Genomic DNA, 20,563 nt, shown 5'->3' with positions numbered 1-20,563 from the left:
GCATTGAGGACAGAGGTATTGAGGACAGAGGTATTGAGGACAGAGACATTGAGGACAGAGACATTGAGGTACTGAGGACAGAGACATTGAGGACAGAGACATTGAGGTACTGAGGACAGAGGCATTGAGGACAGAGACATTGAGGACAGAGGCATTGAGGTATTGAGGACAGAGACATTGAGGACAGAGACATTGAGGTACTGAGGACAGAGGCATTGAGGACAGAGGCATTGAGGACAGAGACATTGAGGACAGAGGCATTGAGGACAGAGGCATTGAGGACAGAGACATTGAGGACAGAGACATTGAGGACAGAGACATTGAGGTGTTGAGGTGCTGCAGTTGGACCTTTTTGAACATAAGGTCACGTGTTGGTTGAACATCGCCTCTGCCACCGGCACAGACGATCTTTGATGCATCGTCATCCCGGCGCGTCCTGATGATGTAAGCAGCGTGCGACGGGGCAGCCTGGGCTCCGGAGTTGGCAGTAGCGGCGGACAGAGATGGCTGCGCCCACGGAGCGGTGCTGCGGCGGCGGCGGAGGATTCGCTGGGTGTCCGCGGACGGTGAGGTGTTGGTGGCGGCTCGCGGTGCTCCTGCTCTCCGTGTCCTCCCTGCCGACGGTCACCGCGCTGGTGGAGGGCCTGTACTGCGGCACCGAGGTCTGCTACGACGTGCTCGGTGTCACCCGGGAGGCCGCCAAAGCGGACATCGCCCGGGCTTACCGGCAGCTGGCGCGCCGGTACCACCCGGACAGGTTCAGACCGGGAGATCCCGGTTTAGAGGGAGAGACCAACGAGTCCGCCCAGAAGAAGTTTCTGCTCGTTGCGACCGCGTACGAGACGTTAAAGGTGGGTCCAAGTGTCTGTCAGAGACTGAAGTCTCATCCAGATACTGTCCGTCTACAGGAGTGTGTTCCTATAACGCACACTGAGTCCAATCATGTCCTCATGTCCTCATGTCCTCATCAAACGTTGCCTTGTGACATCTGGTGTGTTTATGGTCTGTTCACATAATATCAGGAACTGTTGTTGCCTTATGGCCTCATACTGATCCACATTACTGCTCATGTGTCTCTTCTTCTATCTCTCTATAGCTTTAAGTTCACAGTGTTCACCTTTTAATAATATGAATCAATGTCCCTGTGCTACTGTAAGAGCACTGTGACTGTGTTCCAATGTTGGATATTTTCCTTCACATGGTGACCACCAGGGCGCCCAGGTGGTCACCATGGTCACAAGGTTCATAATGAAGTGTCTCAGGGTCCTTACAGGTAGCGGGTCAGCCTTTACGGGACACTGCTGCAGTCTCAGTGGAGCAGAGCTGTGGTCTCCATGGACTGACTACACTGTACCCAGTTATTCTCTAACTATAACATCGAATAGTCCATTCCACTCAGCATCTGGTAAACATTTCAAACTAAATGTGTACCTAGGTTAACTGTCTGTAGGTGATCTGAATGAGCAGGGTAAAATACAATGCACATTTTCCAGGATTATTTTCATGATATTTGGTCATTTTCATCAATTTCCAGGTGTTTAAATGACTGGAGTCAAAACTAGTCCCTAAATTTCCAGCTGTGAACCCTGTCAAATAGTTCTATAGTTTTCCTAAAGGGATTCATGCTGTCTTTGTGTCATATTCTATACTATCCATGAAGCCACGGTGTTGCATATTTGCATCCTTATAACGCACAAGTTATCTTTTTTTATGCCACTACTTTAAAGGACCAGTGTGTTGGATCTAGTCGGGTTGTTGCTGATTGCAACCCCTTCGCTTCTCCCTCCCGTTCCAAGTGTGTAAGAGAAACTACAGTGGCCGCGAAACATATAAAAAACCTCTAGAGGCCCTATTGTGGAGCCAGTGGTTGGTTTGTCCATTCTGGGCTACTGTAGACACATGACAGACTCCACGAGTCACGATGACTTTCAATTTTCATTTTTCATAGTGTCATCTACTTTGTGTCTTTCCGGGGATTAATAAAATCTATCTATCTAAATAATTTTAAAGTGACTGACCAATTTCTTGTGAAAAAGTAATTAATACAGTTCACATATATTATATTAACATATATTGATCCCTAAACTCATAATGGATCAATTCTTCTGCACTACTACAAGTTGCAGTGTATAGGTGCTACTCATGATTCTTTTTTAACACAGAAGAAAATGTGGTTGCACTCTGAGGTAGTATAATCACAGGACTGATGGTTTGGTTTAATTTCTGCCACATAGGCACAATAGCTTACAAATGATTCTACAACAAGTTGTTCCACAATAATAATTTCACCTGAAAACTGAGTCAAACTGTATGTGAGGGATAAGTGTGTTTTGTGAGCAGCTATGAAATGATTTGGGTTTTTAATGTTGAAATCAGGTTTGGCTGAGCTCCACCTGCAGGTCTTCATAACAGAAACCTTCAAGTAAAATCTTTCTGTGTGTGCAGGATGAGGACACTCGGCGGGACTACGACTACATGCTAGACCATCCTGAGGAGTACTACCAGCACTACTACGCCTACTACCGCCGACAGCTCACCCCCAAAGTGGACGTCAGAGTCGTCATCCTGGTCACCATCTGTGCCATCTCCATCTTCCAGGTACGATTCCTCCAACAGGTTCTAAAAGCTTCTCCAGATTTGCAGCGAGTCTTGCCGGACCACAGATGGACTGTGTGGGAGCCTAATTTATGCATTTGTGCAACTGTATTCTTTTGGAAAACAGTATCGCATCGGGACTCAGTACTGGCAGATGCTCACTGTTAAATGACTTGGATCAGAGCAGGGGCACTATTTGTACTATTATTGAAAAAAATCTATTGATATCCAGCATTATATGTGACGCACATTAATTACAAAAGATTAAATAAAAGGAAAGACAATCATCTTCTGCCAAATCTCCATTTCCTTCCTCTGTGTCAACCTGTCTGTCATTATTTATCACATATGAGGTACAGTCGCAGTCTGGACTTACACCTTAGTGTTAGTTGTGGGCACCTAACAACCCATAACCAATTAACCCTTCCTCCAAGTCCCGCCCCTTTTTGCTCTGTGCTCCAATAGCAGCTGAGCAAACCTCAGTCAGAATATATATCATGCAGAACCACTCACAGAGAGGCTGTAAGAAGATGTATTGCGATGATTTGTTTTATGATTGTATAGTTTCTCAAAAACATCGGTTTTCATATTTAAACCTCCAACCACTAGATAGCAGTTGTAAACTGAGGGCAATGATGTTGGACGTTACAGGGACTGTGATGCATACAAATGCAGATCTCACTGCTCGCAATGTATGACCTTGTTTACTGTATCACAATATAATGAATCGTAACCCCTGTATCGTTATGCGTATTGTATCGCCAGAATCTTGCCAATACACTGCCCTGCTCATAGATGCTGAAAGTAGAACTCGGCTTTATCTCCCTGTCTCTCCTGCAGTACTACAGCTGGCACAGCAGCTACAACGAGGCCATCAACTACCTGGTGACGGTGCCAAAGTACCGAATCCAGGCCACGGAGATCGCCAAGCAGCAGGGCCTCCTCAACCGCACCAAGGAGAAGGGCAAGAACCGCCGCTCCAAAGAGGAGATCCGGGAGCAGGAGGAGGAGGTGATCCGCGACATCATCAAAACCAAGATTGACATCAAAGGGGGCTACCAGAAGCCCAACCTGTCGGACATCCTGCTGTGCCAGATCGTGCTCTTCCCCTACTACCTGACCACCTACGTGGCCTGGTACGTCTCCTGGGTTTACCGCTTCACCATCTGCAGGGAGGACTACGGAGACGAGGAGAAGCTCTACATCATCCGGTCAGTTCTCGTGACAAGTGTTATTTAGACACAGTATTTGTGTGCTACTACCTGGATGACACTTTTATATGTTTCTCACCTCAGCATCCCGTCAGTGTCCTCACAGCAGACTCTGTTTTAATTCTCAGGAGGTACATGAAGATGTCTCAGTCTCAGTTTGACAGTCTGGATGAAAACACCAAACAGTCCTACGTGGAGAAACAGCTCTGGATCAAAGAAAACTACGAGGTTTGTCTTTCCATCTTTTCCCTTTAACTTCAGAGATTATTTTTTTAGATAAGATTTTTGTCATTTTATTTAGCTAATTTAATGTTCTGCCTCCAGAAAATGAGAGCTCCTCAGTGACAGAGCATCAGAGAGGCAGGGACAGTGCGTAGAGCCAAAATATTTTCACATCTTAATCTGTTAGACACCAGAGCTGGTGATTGTTGGAACAATGTAAATAAACGGTTTGGTGAGTTTTATTTAGTTTCTGTCGAGTTTGAATGTAAGACCGCTTAAGGTCTCAGTTTGGTATAAGAGAGAAACTTTAATTTAAAAGGTGTACAGTTGTATTTTCTGTTTAAAGAAGAAAACAGGTGTTTTTCTTTTCCTTACTTGACATTTGGTGCGTTTATTTTCTTTATTAAATCTGTTAGAGCTTGTTGCGCTCCAACGCTTGTAGGGTAGAGACAGCTAATAGATCCACTAAGTAGCTAGTGGTAGCAGCTAGTAGAGTTAGCATATGCAACAGTGCACAAGTAAGTGACTACCTGTGTTACAAGAGGAAAGGTCTGTGTTGCAACAATCCTCTTATACTTTAATCCCAGGGACAAGGCAAGACACTCAATCAACTAACAGTTAAGTTGACTATTAGGGGGCAGCTCTAGTCATATGATACATTTTCCAGCCGGCCATCATCACACCAACAACCAGTGATTGCTAATATACAGTATATTCACAGTGCACAGTAAGGGTAATTCCACCCTCTGTAATTTGAGTGCGTTAACGCCTCTGCTGTTTGTCTTTCAGGTGTACAGAAAGGAGCAGGAGGAGGAGATGAAGGTAAAGATGGCGACTGACCCGAGGATGAAGAGGTACCGCCGCTGGATGAGGAACGAGGGACCGGGCCGGCTCACATTCATGGACGACTGAAGGCCAGGAGCTCCGTCTGTGACATACACACCTGCCTCAGTGCCAGCATACACGGACAACACGCGCCGTGCTGTGTGGAGAAATACCTGTACAGAAAGATTAACTATGCCTGTTTATATAGTGAGAGATATTTTCATAGCGATCAAGCCTCTTAAAGCCGATGACTACGTGGATTAAACTGTGAGCTGGGGCTGCAGAGTAATTTTTTACATCATGCTATTTTTATTTTTCAAACCAACAAGCTCATTTCTTTTTAAATAAGTTCAATGATAATCGATGGAGGGGTTTTTTTCTGTAATTTTCTGCAGCCATTTTTTTATTTTTTTGTTCTCTCCTGCTGTTAAAAACAGATGTTTGAATGAGTTTTGATGCCTGAGTTTTTGTGAAATGGTTTTCTGCTGGATAACTGACACATCCAGGTGCCAAGTGATCAACGTACCACATAGTAACCAGAAGGCTACCAGTCTGACCCCTGCTACAAGCCAACAGTACTGTCAAAGTGTCCTTGGGCAAGGCACCGGACCGCTGCCTGCTCACCCTGTAAGCTGCTCCAGAGCATCAGCTAAAAGTCTATTAGCATGTATTGATTTTATGATGAATAAACCAGGGCCAAGGAGTCTTTTTGAGAAGAAGGATATCAATTTTGAACTTGTGCATTTAGAATGTGTTTAGCCTAGCTTAGCACAAAGACTGGAAGCAGGGGAAACCGTTAGCCTAGCTCTGTGATAAGTGAAAAATACAAAATTATAACCTTCCATTATGTCCGAAGCCCTTTGGGGTACGTTATCTTGATTAGTGAAAAGAGTAGAAATGTAAAAAAGACGAGGTGAAACTGATATCCATCTTCTCATCTGACTCTGGAATAGGACAGAGGGTTCCTTTGTTTACCAGAGAGGACACTGATAAACTGGTTAACAGACGATCACCTCCAGAGATTTTCTGTCTCTTCCGATCTGATCTGTGTTGTTGAAGCTTTTCTATCGGAAAAAGAAAGCAGAAGCAAAAGGAGATAAGCACATTTAAAATGTTTGCGTGTTATTGTGTAAATGGAAGCCAAAGTCACAGCTGCAAGCGTCTGTACATTTTGCAAAGGCTGCTGTTTCTCACACAGGGAGTTTGTGATTGTGGTTTCCGCTCTGTCTCTTGAGAAGTTCAGGTGACCGCTTGCTGTTTACTGCATTTTAAATAACTTTTACCTAAAATTATTTATTGTTTCACATTTCACTGGTCTTTTTGTTGTCGTTTTGGTGTTGAGGCGGCATTAAACTCATACTGTAACTATACAGTCATACTTTGACATGAACGCCACAGAATAGGGTTTCTAATAAATATATATAAAAATATTGTTTTGGATCAATTGACCGTTTGCTAAACCCAGCTCTGAACACTATTTTTCAGTCTTTTAGCCTATCATAGAGTGCTGCAGGGATGATATATTTTTGTAGGCAAACCCAGAAGTTAACATCGCCCTGGTTCCTTTGACAAAATCCAATGGGATTATTTTGGATTTAGCAAAGGTTAATGATGTTCATCCATATAACCTTCACAAATGAACACCACTTTTATGATTTTTGAAGTGTAAATACAATTGCCATAAGTACAAAGCTAATGTTAGGCTATCAAAGAACTACACCGCTGTTGTATGACTTCACTGTCACCACCACTAAATTTCCAACTTGTACTTAAAGCTGCAGTAGAACCTTTTTTATTTAAAAAGTATTTTTGTCATATTTGCTGAAACTTTCACTATATCCTGACAGTAGTACATGAGACAGATAATCTGTGAAATAATCCGGTTCCTCTGGCTCCTCCTAGTGCTCTTTATTATCATTTATTTCACCAGGCCTGAATGAAAACAACCAATCAGAGCCAAGAGGTTGAAGGCTTGAAGATAGCTGATTGTTGAGTCTCATTCACAGGGCGTCAAATAATGACATTTTGGGACTCTGGGAATGAGACTCAACACTCAGCTGTCTTCAAGCTTCCAACCCAAAGCGTCTTCATATCTTTCTAGGGTCTGATTGGTTGTTTCTGCTAATGACAGTTCTCGTTTCAAAATCAATGGTCGCCTATTAGAAATGAGAAGCTCCACAGAGTGAAGGAAGTAGCTATGTGAAAAACTTAGTTCCCATCCCTGCATACTCTTAAACATGGCCATTCACTGCACTCAGTGAGCACGTTTAAAGGATGTCACACAGATTTTCACAAAAATGTTCAAAGTGGCTCAGCCAGGTTTTTATGATGGAGTTTGGCACCAGTCAATAGTTAAAGGGAAAGGGGTAATGTTGGGTTACTTTAAGTTGTTCTGTCTGTAGATAAGTGTTACACAAGAAGTGTTTATGCTGACTCATACTAAAAATAGGAAAGGAAATGACAAATGCTTAATGTAACACAAGAAATGCACTTTCTCATTTTTAACCCTTTTGACCTTACTCTGAAACGCACCACATCCTGGAAATGTTCAGTTCTGTAGAACTTGTGTGCAAGTCAGTGTTGAAGTTACTATTGTTTTACATTCTGCCTGAGGAAAGAAAACTTGACTTGATGTTGACATTAATCTCCCTGGAGGAGGTTCATACTGAAGTTTTCAATTTTCATATTGTGTATTTAGCACAATCTTTTAATTTATCATTGATCAAGCACAAAATGCAAAATACATTCATCAGTTCCAGCTTCTAGGCCAGCTATCCTGGCTCTGCCCAAAGAATATGCACTCTCATCACACTGTCTGACTCACGATGGACAGTTAAAAAAAATCCCACACATTTGCTAATGTAGCCTGCAGCACAAATGAGGAGCTACAGAGCTCTGGTAAGCTCACTTCTATCTACACTGCCAGAGTTTTTGCATTTTCAAACTTAAGTCTTCAGCCCCCACTGACACTCACTAAAGAACTCCCCAACAGCTGTAAACCTGTAATAGAGTTCCCCTGTAAGGCACAGACACTACAAGAGAAACAGCAAAACTATTCCTTTAACGTTAAGTTAAAGTCTGTTTTGAACGTAGGGTGGTTGAATTAAAGATCCCCTCCAGTCATGAATTAAGACATATATATATAATTAATCTGCTTGGAATAATAAAGTGTGTCTGATTTGTTTTTCTGTAAAATAGTATAATTTCCACATTACAGTGCCTAATTTCTTAATACTCAATATGGGCAAGGCCGCTCAACAGATTTTGAAACTTCGGGAGAGAAGCCCAACTGATGTTGGATTTTTAAGGCTGACATTCAAGGAAGCAGGATATTTTACAGTTGAACATATGTTATGATATGTTGATATCAGCTCCCTCCTCCTACCTGCTCACATCAGTTTCAAACGCCTGTAAGTGAATATGTAAGTCAATCATGCTAAAAAAAAACAAAGCACGCATGTCAGGTTTTCCATTAACAATAAAAATTATTAACATACATTTTAAAACATACAAAAACAAACAATACAAGGCAGAAGAATGATAGAAGGCCCATGTCATTCCAACATTAACAACAATAACCTGTTATCAATATAACAGTAAAATGTACTGACTGAATGGGACAAAACCTTGCTGCGAATAAAGTCTTATTAACGATGCGTTATCTCGTTAACTAATTAAGATAGTGCCTGTTGAGATGATCACAATCATACTTCTCTTTAATAAAAAAAAAACAATATACAAGTGCAGAAACCTACAGACCTCTGGGAGAGTCTGTCTTGTTTTTTTAGTGCGGTTATAATAAGAGCTGTAATCTGCCTCGGCAACTAACTACATCACAGGAAGTACACAGCCTGAAGGTTTTACATACATTACTCCGTTCTGTACATTGAATCAAGCAAGCCAAGTGATTAGTCAAAGGTGTAATGCATCAACCTTTATTGGTTTCTTTTCTGTTTTCATTCCTATGTTCACTGGTTTTTGGAGAAAAAAAAAACTGTTATATGTTTACTGGTAGCGGTTGCATTAAGTGCTTAAAGGTCCAACCCAAAAAACCTATACTTGACATACACAACCTAAGTCTAATTTATAAATGGAGAATCAACATTTTTGTTTAAAATATTGGGATGGTTTCAAAAGTTACGTACGCAAACATACTTGATGTCATCAAATGCATTAATAATTCAGATTTATTTAGTAGTTCTGTTGTAATAAACTGGTCCAAAATTATACATTGAGGAACCAACAAGCTCTCATTTATTATTTGCTTTAATAAATGCTCTTCCAGGACTCTTACCAATTTTACTGGGATATCAGTCACTGGCCAGTAAAAACAGATTGATTCTGACCCTACAGTGTATTCCAATTTTGCTGAAATACTACTACTCAAGTACAGAACCGTGTTAATGGAAAACCTTCAGTCTCCAATAAATCCAAACAAAATCAAATGTACATTTGTGAAAAAGGAAATTTAAACCATCACTGGTTGTTAATCTCTTCATATACTTAACACAACTGACTGTGTCCTCTCTTACTGCATACACGCTGTGGAACAGACCAAATCATCTCACAGGCTACGCACAAAAACTCTTCTTCAGTCGGCCAGGAGAGCATTGGATCTACACCACAAGGAGTCTGTAATCTTTTTCTTTGTGTGTAAATACAAACTGGGATGCTCTTGTTTCAGTAATAATCTTATCGACCAAGGGAACCCTTAACAATGCTCATCATCTTGATAACGGATGAGAACTTCACTGCATCACTCTAGTAGATTCTTGTGGATTCTGGTGACAATTTAAGTCCAACACAGGGGGAATATTCTTCTTATCTCCTTCCCTGGGATTTAAGGTGCATTAAACCAAGTTTTCCAGTCCTTAAATCAACGGTGTGTGACATTTAGAATCCATCACTGTGTTCATAGTCCAAACGGAGGAAGGAAAACCCAAGAAATCGCAGGGTTTTTTTTTTCCTTCTGTAACAAGGTATTTAACAGTAAAACAAACAGCCAAGGACAGGAAGGGCTTTGGCCAAGTTTCAGTTTCACTTCTCTGTCACTCCTTCACTGGTGACTTAGAAAAGACAACACAAGAGCAAATCCAAAGGCCTTATTGAAATCACAAGAAAAAGCTGTCCGATCATCTTTAACATCAAACAACTTCACAACAGGAAGGGCTTTTGGCAATGATAAAAGCAAAAAACTGCCCCCGTCTTTTTTTTTTAAATCACAGTTTTTAACTGGAGACGTCTGTAGATGAGGATTGGTTGACCCTCTCCATGAATATTCAGTTGAAGTCGATAAAGTGAAGCTTGTGTAAGTAGCACACTATATGATGAAGAAACCTGTAATGTTTTGTTCTGTACAACAACCGGAACAGAAATCCCACTTCAGTTAACTTTCATTTGAAACAAAAGGGATATAATAAGTGTCCCCTTTTCTGTGACCAAGCCACACCAAACTTGGTTGAAGATTTTTGTTGTGTTTTTACCCCTTAGGTTTCTAGGGCTTTAAAAAGTCTCTAAAGTCCAACTTTGAATTAGACTAGAACCAGTTTTGTTTGTTTCCTGTCTTGTGGATCTCAGATATATGGAAGACCATTTCAGCCAAAAATAATAAATAAATATTATGACATAAAAATTACAAACTAATCCAAAATTATGGGATTAACTAAATCAAATTCCTATAATTTGGCATAGTCAAAATGTTTTAGTAAATTGAGATTTTTGTATGTAAAAACTTAAATATTTCCGCCAAGGAGGTTATGTTTTTGGTGCCATTTATTTGTCTCCGGAAAAACTACAGTCCTCATTTTCATTAAATTTGGTGGAAGGGTGTAGCCGAAAACAAAGACAAGCTCCTTCTCCATCGTGACCGCAATTGGTCTGAGAATTCTCCTTCTTGTAGCCTTTTTGAAGCCCCTTCCACCAACTAGCTCCAGATTTCACGTCTTTGCTGGGAGGCTGCTCATTTCTCTGTGGCCAGATGTGTTAGCTGATGTAGGAAACATGACAAGAAATCTTTGAAGACAGTTATGTCATGTTTCCACGCTTCCAGCATAAGTACAGAAGAGTTGGCTACTTTTCAATTACAGTTTCATTAGGATCAAATTAGCTGTGCCTCAAATTGAGTGCCACATCACTATGACCAAAATGTCCCTCCCCAGGCAGCCCACTGGATGAAATCTAACACTGAAAATGGATCTCAAGGTTAAGTCTCTTTCTAGAGTGAAGCAGAATTTTTGGACGGCTTCAGAGAATTATTTTGGGGTATTCACTATATTTTGGACCTCATACGGGTAATGTAAAAACATGGCATTTCTTTTTTAATTTAAGGGTTTATGAAGGTCTTCGATAAGGGTCTTCAATGTCCCCAAGCTGGTTTTTTTCCCCATATTAAACGCTCCCGAACACAAAAACAAGGCGATTCTCAAGAAGTATCTATCCTCTCTTTCCGTTGTGAGAATTCTTCTTTTGAGTCTTTACTTTTGTCTTTGATGGTCTGAGAAAACAAGCGCTCGATCAAATGCTTCAGATGTTTCAACATGTGCTGCATTTTGTTTCTGTCGCGTGGGAGGGACTCAGGACGTCCACAAAGTCTTATGAAGTTTTGACCAGGTCGTAGACATAAATAAGAAAGTCGTCGTCAAACTTGATGAAGTAGACGGAGGGCTTGGCCTCCACCTGGTGGATGACCATGCCTGTTCGTTTGCCGCCGTCCTCTTTGGCGTACTCAACCTGTTTACCCACCAGGCTGTCCACCACCTCGCCAGGTTCCCTCTCCGCTGGGACGCTGTCGTCTACAGAGAGAGAGAGAGAGAGATGTTAGCACTACATGGTATTAACATGTCCTCCATCTTACCCGCTTTTTATTCTTTTATTAAAAAAACAGTCAAACAAAGGCAGATGTTTTTGAAAGATTTTAAGGAAGATTTCTGGATAATACTTGCGATCAAAGAGACATGATCACTATCATATACAATGCTTTAGTAAATGCTGAACGCATAAGCACTGTAAAACTGAAAAAAGTACATATTTAAATAAAACAAAAATTAAAAGATTTAACTAAATATAACAAAATAATAAGTTAATAAAAGATACAATTATAATTATTAGTGAATTAGATTATAATAGATTATTAGTATATATACACAAGTATAAACATAAAAAATATATAAAAAATAATCAACTACAAGTTAGATACAATATTTAAATTATTTAAATCAATAAAATGTTTTAAACAATCATAAATATGAATAAACAAAATGAAATTAATAATAATGAAATGAATTAAATAAAAACGTGTAAACTATGTGTTGTCAGGATATATAGAGCAACTGTGATCCTGGCGGTACTCCCTTGCCCTCACTGCTTATTCCTAATCACCAATAATACAATTGTTCGATATATGGTGTATAATGGTATGGCAAATATATGTATGCACAATCACATAAAATTATTACACTGAAAGGTGTCCCACTGTTAGGCTTTACATCAGCAATAGACTTAAACTCATTTTGTTACCTTTTAATTACAATTAACTCAGAAAGCTTGGAACATCAGAATTTTCAATACATATGATCCTGTTTCTGCTATTCTATTCTAATAACAGTCCTAATACATATTCAGATATAATCCAAATGCTCAAGACACACACAGTTAAAGGTACCAAGTGATTCAGGTAGGTTCCTCTTTATAATCTTCACCAGTTTAAATAAACGCTGAATAGGATTACGTCACTTACTGGAGTCGGGCATGATGCGGAGGTCTCCCTCTTTGTAGTCGTCCAGCAGCTGGTACATGTAGAGGACAGGGTCTTTCTCATAAGTTATGTAGAACCAGGTGGTCATGATGGGAGCCCGGGCCAGCACCATCCCCCTCCACTCCTCCTTCGGACCCTCCTCCGTCTCAAACATGTGCTCCACTGCTTTACCTATCATGGTGTCCGCTAGGTTGACATCTGTTAGGCGGGATTTAGCTGCAGGGATAAAAATTATAATCAAGACAAAATGCACTTTCCAGGCAGTTGCATGTAGATTTTAGGAACAACGCTAAAACTCTAAAGCCTGCGGACCTTTGATGTATGTCATATCCTTCTCTCTACCACTTTTTCCTATGTGCCTCTTCTGTGTACTAAAGGCAAAAATGCCAAAAAGAAATCTTTTAAAAAGTCCACAACCACACTTAATGTGTTATGTTCTATAAAAATGAACACTCTACTATACTAAACTAAACATTAGTTACACAAGCATGCTAAATGTTATAGAAGTTATAGTTATATAATAAACATGAACACACTCATGTTATAATGTTAGCATGTTATGTTCTGCTGAAATGAACACTCTATTATAGTAAATTAAACATTAGCATTTTACACTAACATGCTAAATGTTATAGAAGTTATAGTTATATAATAAACATTAACACACTCCTACACTAAACATTATTACGCTAAATGCTAAAAATGTATATGTGTTAATTATATGACATATACATCTACTTTTTCGTTGAGAAAAAATTAACTATCTGTCTGTGCAGCCTTCTATCGCCACTGTGTTCAGTGGCTGTGACCCTGTTCTCAGTTCGGTCTTACCCAATCTGTCAGGGAGCACTTCCAGCCCCTGGACCCTCTCGTCTTTATGAAGCTCCAGACCATAAACGCAGTCGAAACCATCGTACTTTATCAGATAGAGAGACGGGTTTACTGGCACCTGGTGGACAAACACACACACACACACACGTGAAACATTGTTTTCCCACGCTTTTGGTGCTTCTTTCCACACATCCTTAATTGTTTATCGCACATCAAGATATTTGCGTCAACAATAATACACATTTTAGTTTGCTGGAAGCCGGCAGCAGTATGCAGATAGAATGAGCACTAAATGTTCATTATGGACTCTATAGTATTAGAAGTAGGTCTACACATATCATTAAATGAAACATGTGATGGTAAAAGTACTGCGGTCGGTAATTATTCAACCCTCTGCTTACCTGGTCGAGCACTGTTCCTTTCCAGATCACGTGTCCTCCTCCGTCCTTCCAGACGTGTTGGATCCTGCAGCCAACGATGTTGCGTCGTGGCTGAGACAGAACTTTGGTGGTCGGACCCAGACTGCTCTTATGTTTCCTTCCAGGCAACATTAAAACAACACAGTCAACATTATTTGCTTTGAGACTGTGTTTACTGTTTGTACTTTGAGATGCATTTATTGAATTCCCTAATGTGGGAACAGAAACATTATCTCACATTATGAATTAATGTTCCTTTCTACTGGACATTTAGGCCAATTATTTTGGTCATAACGCAAACAAAAATGAGCTGCAAAGCATCTTAACTCACTTATGGGGATTCTTTTTCTTCATCATGTTTGCAGAAACACCTGCATGCCCTGAGGAGAAAATCACAGCACATTCATCAAACACTGTACAACTTACTAAAATGGAGGTGGTTTCGTATGTTGCAGCCTATTTACTACAGATACTGCATACTTTATATGAGTGCTGAATATGTTCAGAAGCAATTGAATTAGAGTGAAAATCTCCCAGACACTAGGGCGGTGTATTGGCAAGAATCTGACAATACAAATACGGGGGTTATGATTCAGTATATTGCGATACTGTGAGAAAGGCGATAAAAGATTAACAGAATCCAATGGGAATCAATTGGAACAAGTGTAATCATTATGGAGTGTCTGCTAGTTAAATGTTAATAGCTTTGTGTCATGGCAGTGAGGACGACCTCTGACCTGCATCAGCTGTGTCTCTGGGTCCCGGAGTGCTCTTCATTCATCTGGAGGCAGGGGGGCAGCCAGGCTGCCCGGCCACACAGCTACGGCACAAACCTGTCCAGGGCTTAAACAGCAGGAGGAGGAAAACAGTGAACACATTATCTCCTGACGAAGAAGAACATAATGACTACTAGCCACAAAAAACAGCCACAATCTGTCCATGGATCCACACACTCTACTGCTTGGCTGGAATCAGACCACATATGCCAGTTACTGACATCTACTGGTGATAAGCAGGAATTACAACAACATCAGCAGTGTGTGGAAAACTGCTGCCAAGGCTGACACAGTAAACCATCGCTGTATGTCATGTTGACTGTGAAACATTACTAAATGCTCACAAACATTCATCTTGATATTAAATATCATGATATCATGAGAGCCTAGCTCCATTAAGGATTTTAAAAATACACCTTCCAACCCCAATATGGACTTTTGAGGCTAATACTGATACCAGTTTTAGGGGGGGAAATTTAATGGATTACCAATACAGCGGCCAATTTTACATTTATCTGACTATGCAAAGATACTCAGAAGGCTGCTCTCAAAAATACATAACTTTATTAAAGATTACTTAAGCGAAATATTCTTTAATAAGCACGGTTTGATACGCAGACCAAATTTAACCATACACTTTCACTGCTGCTATTAACGTAATCATACCCTAAAATCTCAATTCACAGTTGCAGTGAAACGATAGACGAGACAGATGTGCTATGTTACTCTGAAGCACAATGAACGGCACAGAAGAGCCACTGATTTAAAAGCTGTCGGAGGCTGAGACTTCGGGCATTTTCAACTGGGAAACTAGACATGGTTGTCATCATAGAAAGAGATCGTGAGATTGCAAGGTTATTTTCTGACTTCAGAAATGATCCCTTCCCCTCGACTCACAGCTCGGCTCACCGGAGCAACTGCCTGTCTGAGGCCTTCAGTGCTGAGAGGCTATTAACCGCGACGTGTAACCAATCAGATCCAAAAAATGATCCAATCGATGTCTCAAAACTGTGATACCATCCGACAGTTTTTACAAATGAATAACATAAACGGAATTTATTGGATTACCTTAAAATTGCACCCAGTGTCACCGAGTCTCTGTGTCTATACTTGCTTTCATCTAAACCTCCAGACAAATCAAAGACAGTAGAAGATAATGGGGGATTCGCAGTATTTACCTAGTCTGCAGTATTCAGGAGTGTTGGTGAGATGTTTAGCAGTTTTCTGGGTCCTCAGGATTCAGGCTGCTCATCTGCAGAACAAAACCAGGACATCAGACCTGTGACAGGAAAACACAAAGTGAACAACACAACAAACTGGAAGATGACTCATCTGAAAACGGACCAACCTGAAGAAGAACATTTTTGGTCGAGCTAAGTGAATCTCCTCAGTCTAACTATTCTGTCATTGTTTACGGTTGTGAACATCAGGGGGCGACACAGTGTCTGCCACTCTGCTCTTACAGTGAAGGTGTCTGATGAAGCTGGTTTCTGGAGCCTCTGGGTGACATCTCCACATTGTGCCCTGAACTCTGACTGCAGGCTGCATTATATATCAGCAGGAATGACCCTCCATGTTTTATTTACCACGGCAGCACTTTGGACCGAAGCTTCACTCAACACATCAGCTCAGCGTATGACAGAACAGCCGGTCGACAGCAACTCCACAGGAGCAGCCGGGGGTTAAACGTGTTGCTCGTGGGCACTTGAGACGTATTTCCTGACTGTATGTGAAGCCTCGACGTGTTTGGACGAATTCTATCTTGTGTAAAAGAAGATATAATTCAAACGTATATCACAAAAAACTATCCAAAACAATGTGTATATTAAAAGGAAAGCTATCCTCTGCCTCAAAAAGAGTGGGAATCATAAAATAAATAAAATAATAGATAGATAGACGTGGGACATCATGTAGTACCTCCTGTTTTTTTTACAACTACGCTTCTTACAATACAAACTGCATGAACTTTATGAACAAGCCACAAAAAATACAAACATATAAAGCTGACACCAAAGTCTTCCCCTGAATTTACCAGATATACATTTTAAAACCAATCTAACCCGGGTGACAGACCAGACTACTATCTCAAGGTGAAAAATGACTAAACAAAACAGACTGTGTACTGGAGAGCAGCGGGAAGCCTCCAAAAGGTTTCATGCCCTGAACATGAGACTTTAATTATTGATCATTGGAGCTGACAAGGAAGGCCTGCAGTGTATTATTTATCTGCAGGCAGGGTGTTGTGTAACACGTCTGACCCTCTAACTGCTCACTGTCCCCTTCACTGTGTGCTGTGCTCAAGACCTTTCACCAACCACAGCCACTGATGCACAGGAAAAACAGTGAAAATAAGAACAAGACAAGTTTGTGGGAAAAACTTAAGACTTGGCCTGACTAAACCGAATGATTTACAGCCAAATCTGATACCTGAACCAAACCCGACTCGACACGATATTTTTGCTTCACTCCTTTCATTACTGATTGTTAGTTCACCAGGGTAATGCAAAGAAATGGCTAGCAACACATACGGGTGGCACAGTCAAAGAGAATAAATAAATATATGGGTCTTAAGACTGTTGGTTAAACACAACAAGACAATCCAGGAGGTCAACACAAGCTTGCATCACGGCGGTTACTTCTAAAGCACGAATAAACAAGGCACAACCCTGCAGGAAGGAGCCACGTTGCCAGATTTTGTGTGAAGGCGTGCATGTGGAGCTCAGACCCTCCCTCGGTCAAACAGACACAGCCCCATTTAACACTGTAAATTGTATAAGGGGCCCTCTAACCTGGTACCTTATTAAAAACATTAATGTTGGGGCGTATGGTAGCTCACCTTGTAGAGCCTCCTTACTGCAGCAGCCCGGGTTCAATGCCAATTTGCGACCCCCTTCACTCTCTGCCCCCTTTCCTGTCAAGCTGTCCTATCTAATAAAGGCATAACCCCCCCCCCGAAAAATTTTAAAAATTATGCCCCTATAGAAATATTTTGTTTATATGTATATTAATATATATATTAATGTTTTAAGAATTGACAGCGCTTACTGAACAGTGACAGGTCAGATGGTCCCAGCTACATTGTAAATAGACAGCAGTAATCCACAGGCGCCTTCATGGCCTCTTTAAATCACCTCGCGACACATTTTAGCTCATTTTAGTGTGTTGATGGATGAAAGTTATGTACCAGTTTCTGAAAGCCTTCCGATCCCAACTCGCTGCACAACCAAAGAAAGCTTCCTAATCACGGAAAAGGAGCAACCAACCAGCTATATCTCAGCCGACGACCTCGAACAAATACAGGTAGACACCACTTTCTGACCTGAGCTTCACTAGTCACTAAGTACGGTGGCCAGACCTCGTTATGTGAAGAACTGAAGGCTGATTAACGGTCATGGTAAAGGCATTAAAAGATCCATTTGGATTTTATGAATTGATATCAGAACTATCAAATGAAAATCAATTTGAATCGGAAAAAACTGATTTCTGCAACCCAGCCCTGTTTCAGATAGTACAACAGATGCTTGGGAGTCAATTCTGATGATCTGACATTTTAAGAGACTCCGGCTCACTGCTGGTTACCTGCAAAGGAAACGAACCTAGCAGAAACACAAGAGACGTTTCGCAGCATTCGGCTGCAGCTGGTGGTGATTTCCCTCCCGTTGCCCCGAGCAACCCATGATTAGTCGTCTGTTGTCATGAGGGGCCGAGCAGTGCTGGACAGGAACGACTCAACATCATTCTGTCTGAGACATACCTTCAACATAGTGAAACCAGAGACAGGGAGCACACACACACACACACACACTGGTACTGCAAGGCTCTCCAGACTGAAAGACCTACCAAACACTGAATGTTTCGCTCTATTATCCCCCAAAACATCTGGATTACATCAAGCCCCTGCACTGCCCAAACTGTTAAAAACATTCAGGCTTCAGCTCCGTCATTCAACAAGAACAATAAAGCTAGTTTTCTGAACATGTGTGTTTATACTGTGAGTTACAGTCAGGGAGAAACTTTTCTTAACCTTGGTAGACTTCTGTAAAAAGCATTCTCAAGATTTTAAAAGGTCCAGTGAGTAACATTGAGGAGGATCTATTGTCAGACATGGAATATAATATTCATAGCTATGTTTTCATTAGTGCATAATCAACTGAATATAGGAATCGTTGTGTTCTCATTACATTAGAAAGAGAAATTTATATCTACAGAGGGAGCGGGTCCTCTTCTACAGAGTCCGCCATGTTGAACCACCATGCTTCTACAGTAGCCCAGAATGGACAAATCAAACACTGGCTGTAGAAAGGGCCTTTTATGCGAGTTTAGCAGCCGCAATTTATCCTACACACTTCAGAGCCCATTCTCATTCCCAGGTTGTCAAATACAGATGCGAGCTGTATTCAGTTAGCTGCAATCTGCAACTTCACCACTACATCGCTTCACTGTGAGTTAGTGCTCAGCTGTACAGCAGAGGTATTACTCGTTTGAGGTCAAATTTGAAGCCGGTTCTAGCTAGCGAAATGGAAGCAAAAAATATGGCATTTAGAAACTACATTTTTCTATTATCATTTATTTTTTAACAGAGCCGAATCAATAAATCGTCAAATATATTCATTTTTTCACAGATTATCTGTCTCATGTCCTACTGTCATGATATAGTGAAAGTTTTAGCAAATATGACAAAACGTTATTTTTCTATAAGTGACCTACTGCAGCTTTAAATACAAAAGACTTCAGTGTTAAGTTATTCCAAATGGCTTTCATTTTTCACTGCCGCGTTCACCAAAAACAAAGCTATCTGCATGGAAAGATGCCACGAAGTGTTAGTGGGTTAACTTAGCATGATTTTATTGTGACATTCGGGTGAAGTGTGCCTGAGGAAAATCAAGCTTTTGGATGCAGACTGTCCTCATCAGGATGTGGGAAGACAGATGTGCTGCAGATGTGTCGAAATGATACAGTTCTGGGTTAACACTCAGACTGCTCTGATGCTGCCTTCCTCCTGTGTTCAGTGGGAGCTGAGCATCAGCAGCTGGGCTCCAGTTCTACCTGCAGGATCAGCCTCCGGTTGACCTTTGCTTTGATTTGGTTACAAGTTGGCAAAGGGGGCGTTGCCATCAGCAGACTGGAGCATTCAAATCGCAAAACTTCAGCAAGGAAAAACAAAAAACACACACACACAGCTTTTACTTCACTGACTGCATTGGAATGAGAAAATGCAGCAGTCTGTGAAAGGCTGTGCGAACTCACCCTGGAGCTCTGTACTGCTCTCTGTCTCTGACTTGGACAGATGTTTTCTTTCATTTTCATTTCTGCTGTGAGTGTGAATGAGGGTGCAGGCTAATGACAGGTAGCCAACAGGCTAGGTTTCAAAAAAAATAATAAATATACAGTCATCATCTGCACTGACAAACGAACAAGCAGGTTCTGCAGGGCCAGCGTCAGCCATGTTGCTCGCCTTATTTTACTATTATTTACAGCCAGATATCAAGTGAAAAGGGGGCGTATGGGGGCTTCAGACAAGCGGACAACGGTGGGACTGTCCGACGGCATTTCCGCGGAAAAGGCAAAAATATCCCAGACAGAAAGACAGCAGCAGACTGGGTTCGGTCTCTGGCTGTCTCTGGCTGTCTGCTGCTGCTGCTGCTGCTTCCCCCGCCCCTCCCCCGCCAGACCAACCGTCGGCGGGAGAACGCCACCGACAAAACGAGCGCTCAGTGTGTGTTGTTTTTTGGCTGTTTACCTGCCGGCTGACTAACAAGCTAAGAGACAGGTGCATGTTTGTTTCTGTCTTACCGTTGTTATTTTTAAAAAATGGAGGTCGGAGGGGACTGCGGCGGGGTTTCTCGCCTCCTGCTGTCTGTCCACAGAGCCCGTTTCGACTTCACAGGAACCAGCAGAGACTCCACGGCCATCTCACCTCGGAGCGTTAAG

At 41.4% G+C, this 20,563-nt stretch overlaps 2 protein-coding genes across 3 annotated transcripts; one reads left to right on the top strand and one right to left on the bottom strand.

Annotated features, from left to right (window-relative positions):
- Positions 1–444: 444 nt before the first annotated feature.
- dnajc25 (DnaJ (Hsp40) homolog, subfamily C, member 25) lies at positions 445–6,283 on the top strand. The gene is made up of 5 exons (XM_051413542.1): positions 445–851; positions 2,446–2,598; positions 3,436–3,806; positions 3,935–4,034; positions 4,818–6,283. Exons 1-5 carry the CDS (start codon positions 504–506, stop codon positions 4,938–4,940), a joined length of 1,095 nt encoding a protein of 364 aa, XP_051269502.1. The 5' UTR covers positions 445–503; the 3' UTR covers positions 4,941–6,283.
- Positions 6,284–8,318: 2,035 nt separating this feature from the next.
- On the bottom strand, positions 8,319–20,563 carry LOC127371000 (spindlin-1). Of its 2 annotated transcripts, none has more exons than XM_051413557.1 (8): positions 20,426–20,563; positions 15,811–15,911; positions 14,594–14,699; positions 14,188–14,236; positions 13,839–13,974; positions 13,438–13,555; positions 12,589–12,822; positions 8,319–11,644 (listed from the first exon to the last, which is right to left on the bottom strand). In XM_051413557.1, the coding sequence occupies exons 3-8, from the start codon at positions 14,631–14,633 to the stop codon at positions 11,445–11,447; spliced, it is 777 nt and encodes a 258-aa protein (XP_051269517.1). In that variant the 5' UTR covers positions 14,634–14,699; positions 15,811–15,911; positions 20,426–20,563; the 3' UTR covers positions 8,319–11,444. The 2 variants fall into 2 exon arrangements, with proteins under 2 accessions (XP_051269517.1, XP_051269518.1); XM_051413558.1 differs by having other exon boundaries at positions 15,811–15,884.

The sequence above is a fragment of the Dicentrarchus labrax genome, unplaced genomic scaffold (genome assembly GCF_905237075.1).
Source record: "Dicentrarchus labrax unplaced genomic scaffold, dlabrax2021, whole genome shotgun sequence".
In the NCBI taxonomy this organism is placed as follows: Eukaryota; Metazoa; Chordata; class Actinopteri; family Moronidae; genus Dicentrarchus; species Dicentrarchus labrax.
Note: the sequence above shows the minus strand (reverse complement) of the source record. Positions and strands in the feature narration are given on the sequence as shown.